Source organism: Sardina pilchardus, chromosome 5 (genome assembly GCF_963854185.1).
Source record: "Sardina pilchardus chromosome 5, fSarPil1.1, whole genome shotgun sequence".
Taxonomy (NCBI): Eukaryota; Metazoa; Chordata; class Actinopteri; order Clupeiformes; family Clupeidae; genus Sardina; species Sardina pilchardus.
In genome coordinates this window covers 25,055,960-25,081,390 of record NC_084998.1, presented here as the reverse complement: position 1 = coordinate 25,081,390, position 25,431 = coordinate 25,055,960, and the positions used below count along the sequence as shown (strand labels likewise).

General features: G+C 39.4%; 5 protein-coding genes across 5 annotated transcripts; all 5 read right to left on the bottom strand.

The window, feature by feature from the left end:
• Positions 1-566: 566 nt before the first annotated feature.
• Positions 567-5,012, bottom strand: LOC134080848 (uncharacterized). Its single transcript, XM_062537460.1, has 9 exons — positions 4,995-5,012; positions 4,545-4,617; positions 4,316-4,376; positions 4,153-4,189; positions 3,869-4,008; positions 1,477-3,583; positions 1,300-1,354; positions 815-1,202; positions 567-725 (listed from the first exon to the last, which is right to left on the bottom strand). The coding sequence occupies exons 1-8, from the start codon at positions 5,010-5,012 to the stop codon at positions 1,039-1,041; spliced, it is 2,655 nt and encodes an 884-aa protein (XP_062393444.1). The 3' UTR covers positions 567-725; positions 815-1,038.
• Positions 5,013-6,939: 1,927 nt separating this feature from the next.
• Positions 6,940-9,827, bottom strand: LOC134079617 (uncharacterized). Its single transcript, XM_062535712.1, has 4 exons — positions 7,850-9,827; positions 7,673-7,727; positions 7,188-7,575; positions 6,940-7,098 (listed from the first exon to the last, which is right to left on the bottom strand). The coding sequence occupies exons 1-3, from the start codon at positions 9,629-9,631 to the stop codon at positions 7,412-7,414; spliced, it is 2,001 nt and encodes a 666-aa protein (XP_062391696.1). The 5' UTR covers positions 9,632-9,827; the 3' UTR covers positions 6,940-7,098; positions 7,188-7,411.
• A 3,479-nt stretch (positions 9,828-13,306) lies between these two features.
• On the bottom strand, positions 13,307-15,032 carry LOC134079616 (uncharacterized). The gene is made up of 4 exons (XM_062535710.1): positions 14,217-15,032; positions 14,040-14,094; positions 13,555-13,942; positions 13,307-13,465 (listed from the first exon to the last, which is right to left on the bottom strand). Exons 1-3 carry the CDS (start codon positions 14,904-14,906, stop codon positions 13,779-13,781), a joined length of 909 nt encoding a protein of 302 aa, XP_062391694.1. The 5' UTR covers positions 14,907-15,032; the 3' UTR covers positions 13,307-13,465; positions 13,555-13,778.
• Positions 15,033-15,570: 538 nt separating this feature from the next.
• On the bottom strand, positions 15,571-17,109 carry LOC134080847 (uncharacterized). The gene is made up of 5 exons (XM_062537458.1): positions 17,057-17,109; positions 16,893-16,929; positions 16,609-16,748; positions 15,932-16,323; positions 15,571-15,575 (listed from the first exon to the last, which is right to left on the bottom strand). The coding sequence occupies exons 1-5, from the start codon at positions 17,104-17,106 to the stop codon at positions 15,571-15,573; spliced, it is 624 nt and encodes a 207-aa protein (XP_062393442.1). The 5' UTR covers positions 17,107-17,109.
• A 5,689-nt stretch (positions 17,110-22,798) lies between these two features.
• On the bottom strand, positions 22,799-24,250 carry LOC134079615 (uncharacterized). The gene is made up of 4 exons (XM_062535709.1): positions 23,709-24,250; positions 23,532-23,586; positions 23,047-23,434; positions 22,799-22,957 (listed from the first exon to the last, which is right to left on the bottom strand). Exons 1-3 carry the CDS (start codon positions 24,132-24,134, stop codon positions 23,271-23,273), a joined length of 645 nt encoding a protein of 214 aa, XP_062391693.1. The 5' UTR covers positions 24,135-24,250; the 3' UTR covers positions 22,799-22,957; positions 23,047-23,270.
• Between the last annotated feature and the right edge of the window lie 1,181 nt (positions 24,251-25,431).

The window sequence follows — 25,431 nt, the reverse complement described above, 5'->3', positions numbered from 1 at the left end:
AGGAATATAATTTTAGTTTATAATAATATTTATTTTTGATTCACAATAATAACAATTTATGTTGATTTACATAATTTTCATAGAAAACAATAATTAATACTTTTTAGCATTTCTTTTGCTGTTTTCATGGTGAGGAAATGCAGTGTAGTCTACCTAATATTTGTGATATTGGTCAAATTTGTTAATGTAATTTGAAATAATTTTAAAGCTCCTCTCAAAGTCTTTTTCAAGAATCACATTTGAGTTTGGGACCAGATAATGACCTGATGTTTAGCTTTCTTCATCATCTCCATTTTTGTTTTTGCAGTGTTATTGAGTCTAATTAGTGGTGGAACCAACCACATGATAACAACTCTACTTACACCATTCTAGACCATTACCCAATTTAGATTTAATTCTAACAGAACACATAACACTTTTACATCCACCAGGGGTCAGTGAATCAGTCATTTTATGTTATTTCCATTACAGTAAATACAAACGTCATTATTTCATTGAATGCATATTTAATTTGACTTTGACAAGTTCAATGAAAATAAAGTATTTGGTCAATGAAAATAGCCGGATTTAGGTGTAGAAAAGATAATCTGATGGTGTAGTTGATTCAAGTGAGAAGGTCACATCTCAAGAGAGGATGCGTTGGCAAGCCCTGGTTGGACCCTCAGAGGCAGTGAGCTCAGCAGTGGTCTTTTCAAGCTGAATCTCATGAGAGGATGTTGCACAGCCTGGAAGAATATGTCAAAGACATTTCAGAATAGTTTCAATGACTGAATGTTCAATGTTTGTATCTATTTTTTGTTGTTGTTTTTATTACCTGGCACATTGCTGTTTTCTTCAGTTGAGTTGACATAGTCACAATGTGCAACTTTAGCACCCCTCATTAATTTCTGATAAAATTAGAAAGAGACTAATTATTTCAAATTCAAATACTGATGATGAGACATTTCATGTGCATACTCACAGATCATGTTGAATCAGTTTTGTCCTTCAGTCACTAATCTATGAGATAAGCATGGTTAAACTCAATATTAACATGTGTTAGCATGAACTGAACTCCACCTTGAAGGAGAGCTTGAACTTAGGGATCCTGAAGAAACAGCACCCCACTGTCGCTTCCTCCAGTGGCACCTCCAGTGGACCAGCAGACACAGGAGACTCTCTCAACTCAGACAAGGATGCATTTGCCTGAACTTTAGATGAACCTGTGACAAACAAAATTTAGTTTATATACAGTATCCTATCTATTCAAACTGTAAGTTACAGCAGGGAGATCAGGTTTAAATACCAACAAGAACTTACTTGTCTTTGCAACAGCAGAATCCTTGCATTCACTGACTTCTCCTCTCCTTGATTTCTGAAGAACATTTATAGAAACTAAAAGTTATACCCTACAACTAGGTATTGCAATGTATGCTTTACTGTGCAGTACAACACCTCATGACCTATATGAACTAAATGATAAGCATGATACTCTACCTTCCAGTTGAATGTCGGCATCTTCAGCCGAAAGGGAAACAAGTTGTTCCTGGTCTTTTCCTCTCTTTTTTTCTGAGGTCCAATTGCAGTTTGACTTGGTGGTAGACATGCAGATGCAATTGCCTTTGTCAGTTGTTCTACCAGTGAAGATGTCAAAGATGGATTTTGTGACTTCAGGGCAGAACAGAGCATGTTTTCAGACCCAAAGTCCTGAGTGAGCTCCTTGTAAACTACTCTGAAAATGTGGTGAATATTCACTTCCTGTGGATGATGTCCATCACTTCTGATGCCAAAAGTTTTATTCAGCTCATTCAGAATGTCCCCAATCAAGTCATTGGACATATCCAGAACATTGTCTGGAAGTGTGTTCTGGTCAACATTCTGGTGTAAACTATTAATCTTCTTCAGAAGTTGGATGACCAGCATAGACACCAAGGAGGCATAGTTATTGGACTCTAAGAGACGTAAGTGAGACAAAGAGGTACCTCTTTCACCATGTTCATCAAAAATGTGTGGGAGCACATTGTCTGAGCTACTAGTGAAAGATGGCGTTTTGGTGTCCTGTGCCTGTTTGTCTGACAGTTTCTGATTATCCTTGATCAATTCCTTGATGTCATCAGTACTGTTACGTGAGGAAGCTACGTTATCCTGTGACTGTGTGGAAAGTGTCTCCATGACTACTTGTGTCATCACTTGCGTGAATACATCCACTGTGCTCCCAAACTCCTCAGACGTTGATGAAGAGATTGAGGGGAATAAAGATGACAGGACAAGTCGCTTCACAGCCTCCTCTACATAACCGTAAATGAAACCTGATGGAATTTCATTCTTTCCTACGGCTCTTGGTCGCAACTTGTACAGGACGGAGTCTGAGAGACTCTTCCCCACTGGCACAGATAAAGTCTGCACACCATGATAACTTTTAAGGAGCTTCTGTACTTCACCTGCAATATTATGAGAATACTCCATCATTTTGGTGTCTGACATTAATTCTTCCAGTCTTCTAGTGATGTGAACACGTTTCCCCGATTCGAAGATGGTGTCTACCACATGAGTGATGGTCTCGTGTGAACTTTTACTAGACAATGACGAGTCCTTCATTCCAATATTGGAGCACACGAAAACAGGGGAAATCCCTTTGATAGGTACCTCAGGGGAATCAGGAGTGTCACGGAGTCTGTTTTGGTCATTTACTTCTGAGTCAGCAGAAGAGGGTGACGGCAGTCGATGGCTTTGTGGCCTATCCTTGCCTATTTTGATGTCAATCATTTGCACTTCATTCAACATCGCACCAAGGATCTTATGAATCAGAGCTGCTTGCTCTACATTTTCTGCACTCTCAAAATCTCGAAGGTCACTCTGCATGGAGATAATCACATCGCAAATGACATTTCTGGCGTATGCCATTGTTGTTTCCTCTTTTCTGTCAGAGTAGGCAGATTTAGAAAACAAGTTTCCCACAACATTCTTAATGGCACTGAACATTCTTTGAGATGTTGCGCAGATCTTTTTGACAGAAACAGCTCCTATGCCTCGTGCTGTCTCCACAAGATCCTTCATCCCCTCAGTAATGTATTCGACAACATCAAATGCTGCCACATGATAATCTTGACTGGAGACAGTCTCGTTCATGGATTCCATGATTTCACCAACTAGATCATCTGCAAAAGCCAATGACAGAGGGTCAATAAAGGCTAGAAAGTGTTTTGCCTGACTTTCCACTCGGGCATTTGGCTCATCATCATCCTCTTCTTCATCATCATCGTGATCTTCAACAGACATGCCAGCTGGTAATTCAGGGCAGGAATCGTTCTCAAGATTTCTGAGCAAAATCTCACTGACTCGATTTGTTGCCCTATTTTGAAATTCGCCATCAGTCAGCTGGTTGAGCAGCGGGATAGAGCTGGAAAGTCCTGAGGCTTCAGACTTGGGTTCCTTCACTAACGCAGGCACAGCTGACGGCAAACCACTGACTATCCTGACAGGCTCCTGCAAAATCCCATCTACTTCCATCTTGGCAGCTGCCAAGGGCCTTTCATAGGTAATTCTCTGAGGTCCTTCTCCCAGACATGACTCTTCAGCATTCTTGGCCTCTGAAGTGCCAAACCTGTTACGAGACATAATGACCACGTGTAGATACCAGACTAACAATTTACAGTCGGCAAAGCTGAACTAAAATCAATGAGGGAAAACAATGAATGCCCTATAACGATGCTACTTAAGCTCAATTTGCGGTCAAAAAGCGCTACTTCAGTTACAATAAAATGCACAATTAGTCACAAATCAAAATCTTGGTGAGTATGAAATAATTACATCCAAATAGAACATTTACAGCCAATGCGCATAATATAACATTCATTCATATTGTTGCAGAAATAGGTGTTACCCTGACCTTTTCGTTCCATATAGAATGACATGTGCAGCAGGAACAGCCAGAACTTCACCGAGGGCTGGGATTAGGTAATAATGAGCCGTCCGGACCACTTTCACTACTATGCCGGCACAAAGCTGGCAAACTTCTTCCCTGGTCCTCTGTAAATGAAATCAGATGATACGTTTTTTCATCAGAGAAGAATATTAAAACAAAGAATATTGTAGAATTTTTTTTCTCTACACTTTATGATTGACGAGAAATAGTCTATATCAATGCTATTATGAGAATGAAATTGAGCTCACAGGCACACATAGAGCCTCACGGACGATTCTCCAATGCCTGAAAAAGGGAAAAGACATTTAGAACATATAGCAAAACCCTAACAACCACCACCATAATATCACCCTGTTGTTGTTGATGAGTCTTGTTATTAGTAGTAGGAGTAGTAGTGTTAGAGTCTCTTACTCTTCCGTCATGTTTTCCACAAGGTGGCGTATCATGGGAGAAAGATTCATATGATCCAAATCTGAAAATATCACTACAGTTATAAGTTGAATGGAAACGTTTTAAATGGGATGAGGCACTTGTGCTAATTGTATGACAATAACCACATTTTTCTGACCATTAAGCATTATTTTTTACTATTATATTGACATTAGGCTATTTAGCACGTCTGAATTTAATTTAGACTAACCTGCATCAATCGTTGAGGTCCTCATGGTGGAGCTACATTCAGCCCTTGATTCCTCAGAAGATTTCTTCTTTGGCTATGGCACAACACACAATCATTCATTTATTCACAATAGCCTAGTAGAATATACAGTAGGCCTAGCCTATGAATTTAGTTAATGTCAAAATAACTTGTCAGCCATAGGCCTATGACTCGGGGTGAATTATTCTCTACTGTATCCGGTTGGCATCGCTTTTACCAGTTGTTCTATGCCAGGATATTATAACCTAAGTAAATACATGACTTTCCGGCATTTGATAGACTCCTGAGCTATTCGTTCAGATGAGTAGGCTATAGGCTACGGCATAACGTCAAAGATTTAATTAATTCTACAATAGTAGGCTAGGCCTACAGTGAATAGCCTACCTCACCTCTGTAACAGATACATTTGACTCAAATAATTACTTAATTTACCTCGTTTCCTTCCGACATTGCGAAGTCGGGAAGACAGAAGCCTGCAAATATAATTTCAGTCTTTTAAAATAAGTCAGCATACAAAACCCAGCAAAGTCGCCGTGCTCAATCAAGTTTTGGTTCAGTTTTGTCCGACAGAGAGAACTTGAAATATCACCATGAAAACACCTATATTATGTCGCGGTAGGCTACAACTTCTGATATCCTGTGCGTCACAATGGCCTGACCTGCCCCGTGCTTGCTTTACATTTCCAATCTTCACAAAGTCGTTCTCACACCAGATTATAGGTAAAAAAATAAAAAAATAAATAAAACAAAATAAAACATGGCACTCGAGGCAGCATGCTACTGTATGACACGATGTACAAGTTTGAGCACAATGTTGCTAATCGTAGCCTTTCAGTCATTTGATTACGCGCAAGAGTAGCCTTGTCGTCAAGTAGCCTAGGTGAAATTTATTTCATGCGTTTACAGCCTATTTATAGTGTCTTTTTACCAGATTACAGAGGATCTCACTGGTCTCCTTCTATCAAAGTAAAGTTTGAGTAGAATTGATTAGGAAAACAATTCATTTTGTTTTAAGCGTTGGAAAATACTCACCTGGTCCCTAACCCTATGAGCCATATTGGGCCACACACTACCATTCATCCTCTGAATCAGTGTGTCCTCTGTATTCAGCATCTAATATGATATCAAGGTAATGGAACGTATAGTTCGAGCATCCATGCCTGCCCATTATAGAAATAACAATATTTTAATGGGGACTCAAGCGACTGAATTGCACTGGCAAACCGGTCCTTTGTGCACACAATGGGCCCTGCCTCCCCTCCCCTCCCCATTTCAAAGTAGGTGTTGGTATTAGGCCGTCACCCACTTCAGTGATTGACTGACTATCTCTATGCCATATTTCTACTGTTGGTTCATCAGAAAGTCATTACATTCTCTGTCACAGATACAAATAGGCCTACTGTATTGCATAGGTACCCACGTGATATTGGTAGGTCACCCATATTATGCACTTCACTCCTACAGCCTGAATTCGGATAAAAAAAAAGGGTCGCCTTGTAAAATGTGAATTGTGACGATCCAGCTTTCCCGTGTTGGGTTCGTCCCTGGCCCTCTTGGTCAATCTGTGTAAATCTGTTGGCTGCTGTTCTGTGTTTGTCTGTGCCAGCAGGGGGAGCTCTAGGTTTGTGGTGATGTGGCTAATTGGTGGCCTAATTGGGAGCCACTTACAGTAAAACCCGGGACCTCTCAGATCGACAATATAGTTCTTTTATCTCTCTTTCTGACCTTGTAATTTGATGCATTACAATTCAAAAATGTCTGTGCTCCTCAGGACATACCTTCCACTGACATGGGTACTACTAACACATATGAGGAATATAATTTTAGTTTATAATAATATTTATTTTTGATTCACAATAATAACAATTTATGTTGATTTACATAATTTTCATAGAAAACAATAATTAATACTTTTTAGCATTTCTTTTGCTGTTTTCATGGTGAGGAAATGCAGTGTAGTCTACCTAATATTTGTGATATTGGTCAAATTTGTTAATGTAATTTGAAATAATTTTAAAGCTCCTCTCAAAGTCTTTTTCAAGAATCACATTTGAGTTTGGGACCAGATAATGACCTGATGTTTAGCTTTCTTCATCATCTCCATTTTTGTTTTTGCAGTGTTATTGAGTCTAATTAGTGGTGGAACCAACCACATGATAACAACTCTACTTACACCATTCTAGACCATTACCCAATTTAGATTTAATTCTAACAGAACACATAACACTTTTACATCCACCAGGGGTCAGTGAATCAGTCATTTTATGTTATTTCCATTACAGTAAATACAAACGTCATTATTTCATTGAATGCATATTTAATTTGACTTTGACAAGTTCAATGAAAATAAAGTATTTGGTCAATGAAAATAGCCGGATTTAGGTGTAGAAAAGATAATCTGATGGTGTAGTTGATTCAAGTGAGAAGGTCACATCTCAAGAGAGGATGCGTTGGCAAGCCCTGGTTGGACCCTCAGAGGCAGTGAGCTCAGCAGTGGTCTTTTCAAGCTGAATCTCATGAGAGGATGTTGCACAGCCTGGAAGAATATGTCAAAGACATTTCAGAATAGTTTCAATGACTGAATGTTCAATGTTTGTATCTATTTTTTGTTGTTGTTTTTATTACCTGGCACATTGCTGTTTTCTTCAGTTGAGTTGACATAGTCACAATGTGCAACTTTAGCACCCCTCATTAATTTCTGATAAAATTAGAAAGAGACTAATTATTTCAAATTCAAATACTGATGATGAGACATTTCATGTGCATACTCACAGATCATGTTGAATCAGTTTTGTCCTTCAGTCACTAATCTATGAGATAAGCATGGTTAAACTCAATATTAACATGTGTTAGCATGAACTGAACTCCACCTTGAAGGAGAGCTTGAACTTAGGGATCCTGAAGAAACAGCACCCCACTGTCGCTTCCTCCAGTGGCACCTCCAGTGGACCAGCAGACACAGGAGACTCTCTCAACTCAGACAAGGATGCATTTGCCTGAACTTTAGATGAACCTGTGACAAACAAAATTTAGTTTATATACAGTATCCTATCTATTCAAACTGTAAGTTACAGCAGGGAGATCAGGTTTAAATACCAACAAGAACTTACTTGTCTTTGCAACAGCAGAATCCTTGCATTCACTGACTTCTCCTCTCCTTGATTTCTGAAGAACATTTATAGAAACTAAAAGTTATACCCTACAACTAGGTATTGCAATGTATGCTTTACTGTGCAGTACAACACCTCATGACCTATATGAACTAAATGATAAGCATGATACTCTACCTTCCAGTTGAATGTCGGCATCTTCAGCCGAAAGGGAAACAAGTTGTTCCTGGTCTTTTCCTCTCTTTTTTTCTGAGGTCCAATTGCAGTTTGACTTGGTGGTAGACATGCAGATGCAATTGCCTTTGTCAGTTGTTCTACCAGTGAAGATGTCAAAGATGGATTTTGTGACTTCAGGGCAGAACAGAGCATGTTTTCAGACCCAAAGTCCTGAGTGAGCTCCTTGTAAACTACTCTGAAAATGTGGTGAATATTCACTTCCTGTGGATGATGTCCATCACTTCTGATGCCAAAAGTTTTATTCAGTTCATTCAGAATGTCCCCAATCAAGTCATTGGACATATCCAGAACATTGTCTGGAAGTGTGTTCTGGTCAACATTCTGGTGTAAACTATTAATCTTCTTCAGAAGTTGGATGACCAGCATAGACACCAAGGAGGCATAGTTATTGGACTCTAAGAGACGTAAGTGAGACAAAGAGGTACCTCTTTCACCATGTTCATCAAAAATGTGTGGGAGCACATTGTCTGAGCTACTAGTGAAAGATGGCGTTTTGGTGTCCTGTGCCTGTTTGTCTGACAGTTTCTGATTATCCTTGATCAATTCCTTGATGTCATCAGTACTGTTACGTGAGGAAGCTACGTTATCCTGTGACTGTGTGGAAAGTGTCTCCATGACTACTTGTGTCATCACTTGCGTGAATACATCCACTGTGCTCCCAAACTCCTCAGACGTTGATGAAGAGATTGAGGGGAATAAAGATGACAGGACAAGTCGCTTCACAGCCTCCTCTACATAACCGTAAATGAAACCTGATGGAATTTCATTCTTTCCTACGGCTCTTGGTCGCAACTTGTACAGGACGGAGTCTGAGAGACTCTTCCCCACTGGCACAGATAAAGTCTGCACACCATGATAACTTTTAAGGAGCTTCTGTACTTCACCTGCAATATTATGAGAATACTCCATCATTTTGGTGTCTGACATTAATTCTTCCAGTCTTCTAGTGATGTGAACACGTTTCCCCGATTCGAAGATGGTGTCTACCACATGAGTGATGGTCTCGTGTGAACTTTTACTAGACAATGACGAGTCCTTCATTCCAATATTGGAGCACACGAAAACAGGGGAAATCCCTTTGATAGGTACCTCAGGGGAATCAGGAGTGTCACGGAGTCTGTTTTGGTCATTTACTTCTGAGTCAGCAGAAGAGGGTGACGGCAGTCGATGGCTTTGTGGCCTATCCTTGCCTATTTTGATGTCAATCATTTGCACTTCATTCAACATCGCACCAAGGATCTTATGAATCAGAGCTGCTTGCTCTACATTTTCTGCACTCTCAAAATCTCGAAGGTCACTCTGCATGGAGATAATCACATCGCAAATGACATTTCTGGCGTATGCCATTGTTGTTTCCTCTTTTCTGTCAGAGTAGGCAGATTTAGAAAACAAGTTTCCCACAACATTCTTAATGGCACTGAACATTCTTTGAGATGTTGCGCAGATCTTTTTGACAGAAACAGCTCCTATGCCTCGTGCTGTCTCCACAAGATCCTTCATCCCCTCAGTAATGTATTCGACAACATCAAATGCTGCCACATGATAATCTTGACTGGAGACAGTCTCGTTCATGGATTCCATGATTTCACCAACTAGATCATCTGCAAAAGCCAATGACAGAGGGTCAATAAAGGCTAGAAAGTGTTTTGCCTGACTTTCCACTCGGGCATTTGGCTCATCATCATCCTCTTCTTCATCATCATCGTGATCTTCAACAGACATGCCAGCTGGTAATTCAGGGCAGGAATCGTTCTCAAGATTTCTGAGCAAAATCTCACTGACTCGATTTGTTGCCCTATTTTGAAATTCGCCATCAGTCAGCTGGTTGAGCAGCGGGATAGAGCTGGAAAGTCCTGAGGCTTCAGACTTGGGTTCCTTCACTAACGCAGGCACAGCTGACGGCAAACCACTGACTATCCTGACAGGCTCCTGCAAAATCCCATCTACTTCCATCTTGGCAGCTGCCAAGGGCCTTTCATAGGTAATTCTCTGAGGTCCTTCTCCCAGACATGACTCTTCAGCATTCTTGGCCTCTGAAGTGCCAAACCTGTTACGAGACATAATGACCACGTGTAGATACCAGACTAACAATTTACAGTCGGCAAAGCTGAACGAAAATCAATGAGGGAAAACAATGAATGCCCTATAACGATGCTACTTAAGCTCAATTTGCGGTCAAAAAGCGCTACTTCAGTTACAATAAAATGCACAATTAGTCACAAATCAAAATCTTGGTGAGTATGAAATAATTACATCCAAATAGAACATTTACAGCCAATGCGCATAATATAACATTCATTCATATTGTTGCAGAAATAGGTGTTACCCTGACCTTTTCGTTCCATATAGAATGACATGTGCAGCAGGAACAGCCAGAACTTCACCGAGGGCTGGGATTAGGTAATAATGAGCCGTCCGGACCACTTTCACTACTATGCCAGCACAAAGCTGGCAAACTTCTTCCCTGGTCCTCTGTAAATGAAATCAGATGATACGTTTTTTCATCAGAGAAGAATATTAAAACAAAGAATATTGTAGAATTTTTTTTCTCTACACTTTATGATTGACGAGAAATAGTCTATATCAATGCTATTATGAGAATGAAATTGAGCTCACAGGCACACATAGAGCCTCACGGACGATTCTCCAATGCCTGAAAAAGGGAAAAGACATTTAGAACATATAGCAAAACCCTAACAACCACCACCATAATATCACCCTGTTGTTGTTGATGAGTCTTGTTATTAGTAGTAGGAGTAGTAGTAGTGTTAGTCTCTTACTCTTCCGTCATGTTTTCCACAAGGTGGCGTATCATGGGAGAAAGATTCATATGATCCAAATCTGAAAATATCACTACAGTTATAAGTTGAATGGAAACGTTTTAAATGGGATGAGGCACTTGTGCTAATTGTATGACAATAACCACATTTTTCTGACCATTAAGCATTATTTTTTACTATTATATTGACATTAGGCTATTTAGCACGTCTGAATTTAATTTAGACTAACCTGCATCAATCGTTGAGGTCCTCATGGTGGAGCTACATTCAGCCCTTGATTCCTCAGAAGATTTCTTCTTTGGCTATGGCACAACACACAATCATTCATTTATTCACAATAGCCTAGTAGAATATACAGTAGGCCTAGCCTATGAATTTAGTTAATGTCAAAATAACTTGTCAGCCATAGGCCTATGACTCGGGGTGAATTATTCTCTACTGTATCCGGTTGGCATCGCTTTTACCAGTTGTTCTATGCCAGGATATTATAACCTAAGTAAATACATGACTTTCCGGCATTTGATAGACTCCTGAGCTATTCGTTCAGATGAGTAGGCTATAGGCTACGGCATAACGTCAAAGATTTAATTAATTCTACAATAGTAGGCTAGGCCTACAGTGAATAGCCTACCTCACCTCTGTAACAGATACATTTGACTCAAATAATTACTTAATTTACCTCGTTTCCTTCCGACTTTGCGAAGTCGGGAAGACAGAAGCCTGCAAATATAATTTCAGTCTTTTAAAATAAGTCAGCATACAAAACCCAGCAAAGTCGCCGTGCTCAATCAAGTTTTGGTTCAGTTTTGTCCGACAGAGAGAACTTGAAATATCACCATGAAAACACCTATATTATGACGCGGTAGGCTACAACTTCTGATATCCTGTGCGTCACAATGGCCTGACCTGCCCCGTGCTTGCTTTACATTTCCAATCTTCACAAAGTCGTTCTCACACCAGATTATAGGTAAAAAAATAAATAAATAAATAAAACAAAATAAAACATGGCACTCGAGGCAGCATGCTACTGTATGACACGATGTACAAGTTTGAGCACAATGTTGCTAATCGTAGCCTTTCAGTCATTTGATTACGCGCAAGAGTAGCCTTGTCGTCAAGTAGCCTAGGTGAAATTTATTTCATGCGTTTACAGCCTATTTATAGTGTCTTTTTACCAGATTACAGAGGATCTCACTGGTCTCCTTCTATCAAAGTAAAGTTTGAGTAGAATTGATTAGGAAAACAATTCATTTTGTTTTAAGCGTTGGAAAATACTCACCTGGTCCCTAACCCTATGAGCCATATTGGGCCACACACTACCATTCATCCTCTGAATCAGTGTGTCCTCTGTATTCAGCATCTAATATGATATCAAGGTAATGGAACGTATAGTTCCATGCCTGCCCATTATAGAAATAACAATATATTAATGGGGACTCAAGCGACTGAATTGCACTGGCAAACCGGTCCTTTGTGCACACAATGGGCCCTGCCTCCCCTCCCCTCCCCATTTCAAAGTAGGTGTTGGTATTAGGCCGTCACCCACTTCAGTGATTGATTGACTATCTCTATGCCATATTTCTACTGTTGGTTCATCAGAAAGTCATTACATTCTCTGTCACAGATACAAATAGGCCTACTGTATTGCATAGGTACCCACGTGATATTGGTAGGTCACCCATATTATGCACTTCACTCCTACAGCCTGAATTCGGATAAAAAAAAAGGGTCGCCTTGTAAAATGTGAATTGTGACGATCCAGCTTTCCCGTGTTGGGTTCGTCCCTGGCCCTCTTGGTCAATCTGTGTAAATCTGTTGGCTGCTGTTCTGTGTTTGTCTGTGCCAGCAGGGGGAGCTCTAGGTTTGTGGTGATGTGGCTAATTGGTGGCCTAATTGGGAGCCACTTACAGTAAAACCCGGGACCTCTCAGATCGACAATATAGTTCTTTTATCTCTCTTTCTGACCTTGTAATTTGATGCATTACAATTCAAAAATGTCTGTGCTCCTCAGGACATACCTTCCACTGACATGGGTACTACTAACACATATGAGGAATATAATTTTAGTTTATAATAATATTTATTTTTGATTCACAATAATAACAATTTATGTTGATTTACATAATTTTCATAGAAAACAATAATTAATACTTTTTAGCATTTCTTTTGCTGTTTTCATGGTGAGGAAATGCAGTGTAGTCTACCTAATATTTGTGATATTGGTCAAATTTGTTAATGTAATTTGAAATAATTTTAAAGCTCCTCTCAAAGTCTTTTTCAAGAATCACATTTGAGTTTGGGACCAGATAATGACCTGATGTTTAGCTTTCTTCATCATCTCCATTTTTGTTTTTGCAGTGTTATTGAGTCTAATTAGTGGTGGAACCAACCACATGATAACAACTCTACTTACACCATTCTAGACCATTACCCAATTTAGATTTAATTCTAACAGAACACATAACACTTTTACATCCACCAGGGGTCAGTGAATCAGTCATTTTATGTTATTTCCATTACAGTAAATACAAACGTCATTATTTCATTGAATGCATATTTAATTTGACTTTGACAAGTTCAATGAAAATAAAGTATTTGGTCAATGAAAATAGCCGGATTTAGGTGTAGAAAAGATAATCTGATGGTGTAGTTGATTCAAGTGAGAAGGTCACATCTCAAGAGAGGATGCGTTGGCAAGCCCTGGTTGGACCCTCAGAGGCAGTGAGCTCAGCAGTGGTCTTTTCAAGCTGAATCTCATGAGAGGATGTTGCACAGCCTGGAAGAATATGTCAAAGACATTTCAGAATAGTTTCAATGACTGAATGTTCAATGTTTGTATCTATTTTTTGTTGTTGTTTTTATTACCTGGCACATTGCTGTTTTCTTCAGTTGAGTTGACATAGTCACAATGTGCAACTTTAGCACCCCTCATTAATTTCTGATAAAATTAGAAAGAGACTAATTATTTCAAATTCAAATACTGATGATGAGACATTTCATGTGCATACTCACAGATCATGTTGAATCAGTTTTGTCCTTCAGTCACTAATCTATGAGATAAGCATGGTTAAACTCAATATTAACATGTGTTAGCATGAACTGAACTCCACCTTGAAGGAGAGCTTGAACTTAGGGATCCTGAAGAAACAGCACCCCACTGTCGCTTCCTCCAGTGGCACCTCCAGTGGACCAGCAGACACAGGAGACTCTCTCAACTCAGACAAGGATGCATTTGCCTGAACTTTAGATGAACCTGTGACAAACAAAATTTAGTTTATATACAGTATCCTATCTATTCAAACTGTAAGTTACAGCAGGGAGATCAGGTTTAAATACCAACAAGAACTTACTTGTCTTTGCAACAGCAGAATCCTTGCATTCACTGACTTCTCCTCTCCTTGATTTCTGAAGAACATTTATAGAAACTAAAAGTTATACCCTACAACTAGGTATTGCAATGTATGCTTTACTGTGCAGTACAACACCTCATGACCTATATGAACTAAATGATAAGCATGATACTCTACCTTCCAGTTGAATGTCGGCATCTTCAGCCGAAAGGGAAACAAGTTGTTCCTGGTCTTTTCCTCTCTTTTTTTCTGAGGTCCAATTGCAGTTTGACTTGGTGGTAGACATGCAGATGCAATTGCCTTTGTCAGTTGTTCTACCAGTGAAGATGTCAAAGATGGATTTTGTGACTTCAGGGCAGAACAGAGCATGTTTTCAGACCCAAAGTCCTGAGTGAGCTCCTTGTAAACTACTCTGAAAATGTGGTGAATATTCACTTCCTGTGGATGATGTCCATCACTTCTGATGCCAAAAGTTTTATTCAGCTCATTCAGAATGTCCCCAATCAAGTCATTGGACATATCCAGAACATTGTCTGGAAGTGTGTTCTGGTCAACATTCTGGTGTAAACTATTAATCTTCTTCAGAAGTTGGATGACCAGCATAGACACCAAGGAGGCATAGTTATTGGACTCTAAGAGACGTAAGTGAGACAAAGAGGTACCTCTTTCACCATGTTCATCAAAAATGTGTGGGAGCACATTGTCTGAGCTACTAGTGAAAGATGGCGTTTTGGTGTCCTGTGCCTGTTTGTCTGACAGTTTCTGATTATCCTTGATCAATTCCTTGATGTCATCAGTACTGTTACGTGAGGAAGCTACGTTATCCTGTGACTGTGTGGAAAGTGTCTCCATGACTACTTGTGTCATCACTTGCGTGAATACATCCACTGTGCTCCCAAACTCCTCAGACGTTGATGAAGAGATTGAGGGGAATAAAGATGACAGGACAAGTCGCTTCACAGCCTCCTCTACATAACCGTAAATGAAACCTGATGGAATTTCATTCTTTCCTACGGCTCTTGGTCGCAACTTGTACAGGACGGAGTCTGAGAGACTCTTCCCCACTGGCACAGATAAAGTCTGCACACCATGATAACTTTTAAGGAGCTTTAGTACTTCACCTGCAATATTATGAGAATACTCCATCATTTTGGTGTCTGACATTAATTCTTCCAGTCTTCTAGTGATGTGAACACGTTTCCCCGATTCGAAGATGGTGTCTACCACATGAGTGATGGTCTCGTGTGAACTTTTACTAGACAATGACGAGTCCTTCATTCCAATATTGGAGCACACGAAAACAGGGGAAATCCCTTTGATAGGTACCTCAGGGGAATCAGGAGTGTCACGGAGTCTGTTTTGGTCATTTACTTCTGAGTCAGCAGAAGAGGGTGACGGCAGTCGATGGCTTTGTGGCCTATCCTTGCCTATTTTGATGTCAATCATTTGCACTTCATTCAACATCGCACCAAGGATCTTATGAATCAGAGCTGCTTGCTCTACATTTTCTGCACTCTCAAAATCTCGAAGGTCACTCTGCATGGAGATAATCACATCGCAAATGACATTTCTGGCGTATGCCATTGTTGTTTCCTCTTTTCTGTCAGAGTAGGCAGATTTAGAAAACAAGTTTCCCACAACATTCTTAATGGCACTGAACATTCTTTGAGATGTTGCGCAGATCTTTTTGACAGAAACAGCTCCTATGCCTCGTGCTGTCTCCACAAGATCCTTCATCCCCTCAGTAATGTATTCGACAACATCAAATGCTGCCACATGATAATCTTGACTGGAGACAGTCTCGTTCATGGATTCCATGATTTCACCAACTAGATCATCTGCAAAAGCCAATGACAGAGGGTCAATAAAGGCTAGAAAGTGTTTTGCCTGACTTTCCACTCGGGCATTTGGCTCATCATCATCCTCTTCTTCATCATCATCGTGATCTTCAACAGACATGCCAGCTGGTAATTCAGGGCAGGAATCGTTCTCAAGATTTCTGAGCAAAATCTCACTGACTCGATTTGTTGCCCTATTTTGAAATTCGCCATCAGTCAGCTGGTTGAGCAGCGGGATAGAGCTGGAAAGTCCTGAGGCTTCAGACTTGGGTTCCTTCACTAACGCAGGCACAGCTGACGGCAAACCACTGACTATCCTGACAGGCTCCTGCAAAATCCCATCTACTTCCATCTTGGCAGCTGCCAAGGGCCTTTCATAGGTAATTCTCTGAGGTCCTTCTCCCAGACATGACTCTTCAGCATTCTTGGCCTCTGAAGTGCCAAACCTGTTACGAGACATAATGACCACGTGTAGATACCAGACTAACAATTTACAGTCGGCAAAGCTGAACTAAAATCAATGAGGGAAAACAATGAATGCCCTATAACGATGCTACTTAAGCTCAATTTGCGGTCAAAAAGCGCTACTTCAGTTACAATAAAATGCACAATTAGTCACAAATCAAAATCTTGGTGAGTATGAAATAATTACATCCAAATAGAACATTTACAGCCAATGCGCATAATATAACATTCATTCATATTGTTGCAGAAATAGGTGTTACCCTGACCTTTTCGTTCCATATAGAATGACATGTGCAGCAGGAACAGCCAGAACTTCACCGAGGGCTGGGATTAGGTAATAATGAGCCGTCCGGACCACTTTCACTACTATGCCGGCACAAAGCTGGCAAACTTCTTCCCTGGTCCTCTGTAAATGAAATCAGATGATACGTTTTTTCATCAGAGAAGAATATTAAAACAAAGAATATTGTAGAATTTTTTTTCTCTACACTTTATGATTGACGAGAAATAGTCTATATCAATGCTATTATGAGAATGAAATTGAGCTCACAGGCACACATAGAGCCTCACGGACGATTCTCCAATGCCTGAAAAAGGGAAAAGACATTTAGAACATATAGCAAAACCCTAACAACCACCACCATAATATCACCCTGTTGTTGTTGATGAGTCTTGTTATTAGTAGTAGGAGTAGTAGTAGTGTTAGTCTCTTACTCTTCCGTCATGTTTTCCACAAGGTGGCGTATCATGGGAGAAAGATTCATATGATCCAAATCTGAAAATATCACTACAGTTATAAGTTGAATGGAAACGTTTTAAATGGGATGAGGCACTTGTGCTAATTGTATGACAATAACCACATTTTTCTGACCATTAAGCATTATTTTTTACTATTATATTGACATTAGGCTATTTAGCACGTCTGAATTTAATTTAGACTAACCTGCATCAATCGTTGAGGTCCTCATGGTGGAGCTACATTCAGCCCTTGATTCCTCAGAAGATTTCTTCTTTGGCTATGGCACAACACACAATCATTCATTTATTCACAATAGCCTAGTAGAATATACAGTAGGCCTAGCCTATGAATTTAGTTAATGTCAAAATAACTTGTCAGCCATAGGCCTATGACTCGGGGTGAATTATTCTCTACTGTATCCGGTTGGCATCGCTTTTACCAGTTGTTCTATGCCAGGATATTATAACCTAAGTAAATACATGACTTTCCGGCATTTGATAGACTCCTGAGCTATTCGTTCAGATGAGTAGGCTATAGGCTACGGCATAACGTCAAAGATTTAATTACATTGCATGTAAATGCAATGTACTGTTATCCCTGTTCTTTTTATTATTATCGGGATAATTATTCTTCCTCCGACCAAAATCAACGGTTTTTGACGCTAAAACCACTTAACCGTTTGACGTCATTCAAGCACTCATACAAAGGTCTTGTAACGGAGATTTGACGAATGTATTTTTCACACTTGTGAACTTTATACTTTTTAAGATATTTACGATAAAAGAATTAAAAACTCTCATAGAGTTAACATTGAGAAGCTTTGGCGGCAACGAATCCTCTGTTACGTCAGTGCTCAGCTGTCCGTAATCAAGGATCCACACCACTGCGCTAAGCCAGGCTGCTGAACCTGAATGTTATGTCTACTCATTAAGCTGTACTGCTGTGCTAACCCAGGACGTTAATCGTCTTGTCTCCTGTTAGGCTAGCTGCTACTCCTTACATTTGTTTATATCATTACAGTAACCGGTTTGCTCTCGGTAACGTTATCAACAGCTAAAGACAATCTAACCTAACGTCAACGTAAATTTAACACTGTATAGCTAACGGCAACCAAACTACTCACAGTCGTTTCTAGCACAAACTGCATTGCTATCATTTCACGTTTGTTTGTTAGCAAGCTAGTCGTTTTAGCTTGGGGACTTGCCAACCAGGCAATCATTTAAAGCTTTCGGTATCATTCACAAATTAAAAACCTTTGTTAACAGCTTATTGTACATTCCTATTAGGACAATCACACACCTGGAGACACTTCGAAGAACATAGCTCATCCTGTAATATAGCCTACATAACATATCCTAGGCCTACTGTAAGCTAACGTTACATTTGCTAGATATCCTACCTGTTGCTGCATCATCGTTGATTGGCGTTATTTGAGATTGTAGGTATTCCAATTCCTATTCTGTATTCCAATGGTGTCTAGTATGGCCTACTTTTAACTTGCATTAGTGTAGATATGAAGGCTATAGCTATCCTACCAGTCGTTTCACTGGCTACTAAGTGTCAGCTCTTGCAACTTTGAAGTTGGCAACTTCATGTCAGTCTTTTAAATTCTAATAAATGAAGATTTATTTTCTATAATAGCCTATATCCACAATTTTGATGCATTTTCATAAATCACTTTTTAAATGTGACTTTTCAGTGGAATTGTAATTGGGTTATTGTTATTTAGCCTATCTATTCTTCTCTGTAGCCTAGTTGTCTTTTTAACTATAGGCCTAATACAATGTTTTACACAGTCAGCAACCTTTTTCGCATTTACATGCAATGGTAATTCCTTCCATGGAATTACATTTTCTAGTTAATTCTACAATAGTAGGCTAGGCCTACAGTGAATAGCCTACCTCACCTCTGTAACAGATACATTTGACTCAAATAATTACTTAATTTACCTCGTTTCCTTCCGACATTGCGAAGTCGGGAAGACAGAAGCCTGCAAATATAATTTCAGTCTTTTAAAATAAGTCAGCATACAAACCCAGCAAAGTCGCCGTGCTCAATCAAGTTTTGGTTCAGTTTTGTCCGACAGAGAGAACTTGAAATATCACCATGAAAACACCTATATTATGACGCGGTAGGCTACAACTTCTGATATCCTGTGCGTCACAATGGCCTGACCTGCCCCGTGCTTGCTTTACATTTCCAATCTTCACAAAGTCGTTCTCACACCAGATTATAGGTAAAAAAAATAAATAAATAAATAAAACAAAATAAAACATGGCACTCGAGGCAGCATGCTATGACACGATGTACAAGTTTGAGCACAATGTTGCTAATCGTAGCCTTTCAGTCATTTGATTACGCGCAAGAGTAGCCTTGTCGTCAAGTAGCCTAGGTGAAATTTATTTCATGCGTTTACAGCCTATTTATAGTGTCTTTTTACCAGATTACAGAGGATCTCACTGGTCTCCTTCTATCAAAGTAAAGTTTGAGTAGAATTGATTAGGAAAACAATTCATTTTGTTTTAAGCGTTGGAAAATACTCACCTGGTCCCTAACCCTATGAGCCATATTGGGCCACACACTACCATTCATCCTCTGAATCAGTGTGTCCTCTGTATTCAGCATCTAATATGATATAAAGGTAATGGAACGTATAGTTCCATGCCTGCCCATTATAGAAATAACAATATATTAATGGGGACTCAAGCGACTGAATTGCACTGGCAAACCGGTCCTTTGTGCACACAATGGGCCCTGCCTCCCCTCCCCTCCCCATTTCAAAGTAGGTGTTGGTATTAGGCCGTCACCCACTTCAGTGATTGACTGACTATCTCTATGCCATATTTCTACTGTTGGATCATCAGAAAGTCATTACATTCTCTGTCACAGATACAAATAGGCCTACTGTATTGCATAGGTACCCACGTGATATTGGTAGGTCACCCATATTATGCACTTCACTCCTACAGCCTGAATTCGGATAAAAAAAAAGGGTCGCCTTGTAAAATGTGAATTGTGACGATCCAGCTTTCCCGTGTTGGGTTCGTCCCTGGCCCTCTTGGTCAATCTGTGTAAATCTGTTGGCTGCTGTTCTGTGTTTGTCTGTGCCAGCAGGGGGAGCTCTAGGTTTGTGGTGATGTGGCTAATTGGTGGCCTAATTGGGAGCCACTTACAGTAAAACCCGGGACCTCTCAGATCGACAATATAGTTCTTTTATCTCTCTTTCTGACCTTGTAATTTGATGCATTACAATTCAAAAATGTCTGTGCTCCTCAGGACATACCTTCCACTGACATGGGTACTACTAACACATATGAGGAATATAATTTTAGTTTATAATAATATTTATTTTTGATTCACAATAATAACAATTTATGTTGATTTACATAATTTTCATAGAAAACAATAATTAATACTTTTTAGCATTTCTTTTGCTGTTTTCATGGTGAGGAAATGCAGTGTAGTCTACCTAATATTTGTGATATTGGTCAAATTTGTTAATGTAATTTGAAATAATTTTAAAGCTCCTCTCAAAGTCTTTTTCAAGAATCACATTTGAGTTTGGGACCAGATAATGACCTGATGTTTAGCTTTCTTCATCATCTCCATTTTTGTTTTTGCAGTGTTATTGAGTCTAATTAGTGGTGGAACCAACCACATGATAACAACTCTACTTACACCATTCTAGACCATTACCCAATTTAGATTTAATTCTAACAGAACACATAACACTTTTACATCCACCAGGGGTCAGTGAATCAGTCATTTTATGTTATTTCCATTACAGTAAATACAAACGTCATTATTTCATTGAATGCATATTTAATTTGACTTTGACAAGTTCAATGAAAACTAGAGATGTAATTCCAAGGAAATTACGAGTGCATGAAAATGCAAAAATGGTGAGGACTTTTATTTTGAAACAGTTGTGGGTAGAGGAAACAGTTGAACAGGATATGTACTCTTTAAGAGAGCCAGAAAGCCTGAGACAGAGAGTTGCTGCCAGGTGGCTTTGAACACCTGGCTTAAGATTCTAATTGCTTAACGACTTCATTGTGATGTCATAATCCAATGTTAAGTCTATGGGAGAAAAAATGTTTTTAAAAATTCATATAAAATAAACGATAAAGTTTTCAAAGATGAAATTTACATAGCTGAAGTCACCTAAGTAAGACCTACGCAGCGCAGTTTGAATGAAGTCTCTACGTCGAACGGTTGAAGCTGAATTGAACGCACAAAAAGTGTGGAAGAAGAATAATATCGATAACTAGAAATGCAATTCCAAGGAATTACCAGTGCATGAAATGCAAAAATAGATAGATAATGTGGATATGGTTACTAAGGTGTAGCTAGGGTAAACATGGTGGTTGCATAGTTTACAGAGAGTTGATAGTGTGAAGGTAGACAGTTTATAGCTGAAACATTCCAGTTCTAACTTAACTAATGATTTCTATTCCTATTAAAATGATAACTTTGGTAACAATGATAACCAGGTTGATTGTTAACTTAGCTACTGATTTCATGCAGTTATGGTAAAAATGTTAACTATGTTAACTATGCTCACAGTGCTAACCAGGTTGATTAGCTAACTTAGCTAATGATTTCTAGCAGTTATGTTAAAAATGCTAACTATGCTAGCAAAGCTAACTATGGTAACAAAGCTAACTTTACTAACAATGCTAACCAGGTTGTTTAGCTAACTTAACTGATGATTTCTAGCAATAATGCTAAAAATGCTAACTATGCTAACAATGCTAAAATTGCTAACAATGCTAACCAGGTTGATTAGCTAACTTAGGTGATGATTTTTTGCAGTTATGCTAAAAATGCTAACTATGCTAACAATGCTAACTATGCTAAACATGCTAACCAGGTTGATTAGCTAACTTAGCTAATCATTTCTAGCAGTTATGCTAAAAATGCTAACTATGCTAAAAATGCTAACTATGCTAACCATGGTAACTAGCTAACTTGCTAGTGAGGACTTTTATTTTGAAACATTTGTTGCTAGGGTATCCATGGTGGCCACTATCAGGAAACAAGAAGTTACTGCAGTATAATCATGTTGGTTGCTATCGAAACGGTCATAAACGCTTAATTTCAATGGTTGCTATGTTGGTTGCTAGGTACATGGAGGTTTCATTTAGTTGACTGGAGGCATAGTTGATGATAACTGACAGTTGGAATGGTTGAACAGTTAAATAGTTGAGTATTTTCAATGGTTAAATGATTTAATAGTGTATTATTGCAGTGAGGACTTTTATTTTGAAACAGTTGTGGACAGAGGAAACAGGATATGTAGTCTTCAGAGAGATTGTATGCCTAAAGCCTGAGAGAGAGAGAGCTGCTGCAGCTGGCCTGGCCACCTGGCATAAGATTCTAATTGCCCTATTATGATGTCATAATCGCAATGTTAAGTCTATGGGGAAATTGTCATTTTAATTAATTAATAGTTCAAAAAGTATAAAAGTTACAAAGTTGAAAATTACAAAGCTCCCATGGCCTAAGTAAGACCTACGCAGCGCAGTTTGATTGAAGTTTCTACGTTAAACGGTTGAAGCTCCATTAAGTGCGTTAGAAGAAGAATAATAATAATAAAAAGCCTAGGAAGAACAGTACAGTGCATTTTCATGCACTGTAATAAGAATAAACAGTATAACAGTAGAGTGCATTTTCATGCACTCTAATAAAGTATTTGGTCAATGAAAATAGCCGGATTTAGGTGTAGAAAAGATAATCTGATGGTGTAGTTGATTCAAGTGAGAAGGTCACATCTCAAGAGAGGATGCGTTGGCAAGCCCTGGTTGGACCCTCAGAGGCAGTGAGCTCAGCAGTGGTCTTTTCAAGCTGAATCTCATGAGAGGATGTTGCACAGCCTGGAAGAATATGTCAAAGACATTTCAGAATAGTTTCAATGACTGAATGTTCAATGTTTGTATCTATTTTTTGTTGTTGTTTTTATTACCTGGCACATTGCTGTTTTCTTCAGTTGAGTTGACATAGTCACAATGTGCAACTTTAGCACCCCTCATTAATTTCTGATAAAATTAGAAAGAGACTAATTATTTCAAATTCAAATACTGATGATGAGACATTTCATGTGCATACTCACAGATCATGTTGAATCAGTTTTGTCCTTCAGTCACTAATCTATGAGATAAGCATGGTTAAACTCAATATTAACATGTGTTAGCATGAACTGAACTCCACCTTGAAGGAGAGCTTGAACTTAGGGATCCTGAAGAAACAGCACCCCACTGTCGCTTCCTCCAGTGGCACCTCCAGTGGACCAGCAGACACAGGAGACTCTCTCAACTCAGACAAGGATGCATTTGCCTGAACTTTAGATGAACCTGTGACAAACAAAATTTAGTTTATATACAGTATCCTATCTATTCAAACTGTAAGTTACAGCAGGGAGATCAGGTTTAAATACCAACAAGAACTTACTTGTCTTTGCAACAGCAGAATCCTTGCATTCACTGACTTCTCCTCTCCTTGATTTCTGAAGAACATTTATAGAAACTAAAAGTTATACCCTACAACTAGGTATTGCAATGTATGCTTTACTGTGCAGTACAACACCTCATGACCTATATGAACTAAATGATAAGCATGATACTCTACCTTCCAGTTGAATGTCGGCATCTTCAGCCGAAAGGGAAACAAGTTGTTCCTGGTCTTTTCCTCTCTTTTTTTCTGAGGTCCAATTGCAGTTTGACTTGGTGGTAGACATGCAGATGCAATTGCCTTTGTCAGTTGTTCTACCAGTGAAGATGTCAAAGATGGATTTTGTGACTTCAGGGCAGAACAGAGCATGTTTTCAGACCCAAAGTCCTGAGTGAGCTCCTTGTAAACTACTCTGAAAATGTGGTGAATATTCACTTCCTGTGGATGATGTCCATCACTTCTGATGCCAAAAGTTTTATTCAGTTCATTCAGAATGTCCCCAATCAAGTCATTGGACATATCCAGAACATTGTCTGGAAGTGTGTTCTGGTCAACATTCTGGTGTAAACTATTAATCTTCTTCAGAAGTTGGATGACCAGCATAGACACCAAGGAGGCATAGTTATTGGACTCTAAGAGACGTAAGTGAGACAAAGAGGTACCTCTTTCACCATGTTCATCAAAAATGTGTGGGAGCACATTGTCTGAGCTACTAGTGAAAGATGGCGTTTTGGTGTCCTGTGCCTGTTTGTCTGACAGTTTCTGATTATCTTTGATCAATTCCTTGATGTCATCAGTACTGTTACGTGAGGAAGCTACGTTATCCTGTGACTGTGTGGAAAGTGTCTCCATGACTACTTGTGTCATCACTTGCGTGAATACATCCACTGTGCTCCCAAACTCCTCAGACGTTGATGAAGAGATTGAGGGGAATAAAGATGACAGGACAAGTCGCTTCACAGCCTCCTCTACATAACCGTAAATGAAACCTGATGGAATTTCATTCTTTCCTACGGCTCTTGGTCGCAACTTGTACAGGACGGAGTCTGAGAGACTCTTCCCCACTGGCACAGATAAAGTCTGCACACCATGATAACTTTTAAGGAGCTTTAGTACTTCACCTGCAATATTATGAGAATACTCCATCATTTTGGTGTCTGACATTAATTCTTCCAGTCTTCTAGTGATGTGAACACGTTTCCCCGATTCGAAGATGGTGTCTACCACATGAGTGATGGTCTCGTGTGAACTTTTACTAGACAATGACGAGTCCTTCATTCCAATATTGGAGCACACGAAAACAGGGGAAATCCCTTTGATAGGTACCTCAGGGGAATCAGGAGTGTCACGGAGTCTGTTTTGGTCATTTACTTCTGAGTCAGCAGAAGAGGGTGACGGCAGTCGATGGCTTTGTGGCCTATCCTTGCCTATTTTGATGTCAATCATTTGCACTTCATTCAACATCGCACCAAGGATCTTATGAATCAGAGCTGCTTGCTCTACATTTTCTGCACTCTCAAAATCTCGAAGGTCACTCTGCATGGAGATAATCACATCGCAAATGACATTTCTGGCGTATGCCATTGTTGTTTCCTCTTTTCTGTCAGAGTAGGCAGATTTAGAAAACAAGTTTCCCACAACATTCTTAATGGCACTGAACATTCTTTGAGATGTTGCGCAGATCTTTTTGACAGAAACAGCTCCTATGCCTCGTGCTGTCTCCACAAGATCCTTCATCCCCTCAGTAATGTATTCGACAACATCAAATGCTGCCACATGATAATCTTGACTGGAGACAGTCTCGTTCATGGATTCCATGATTTCACCAACTAGATCATCTGCAAAAGCCAATGACAGAGGGTCAATAAAGGCTAGAAAGTGTTTTGCCTGACTTTCCACT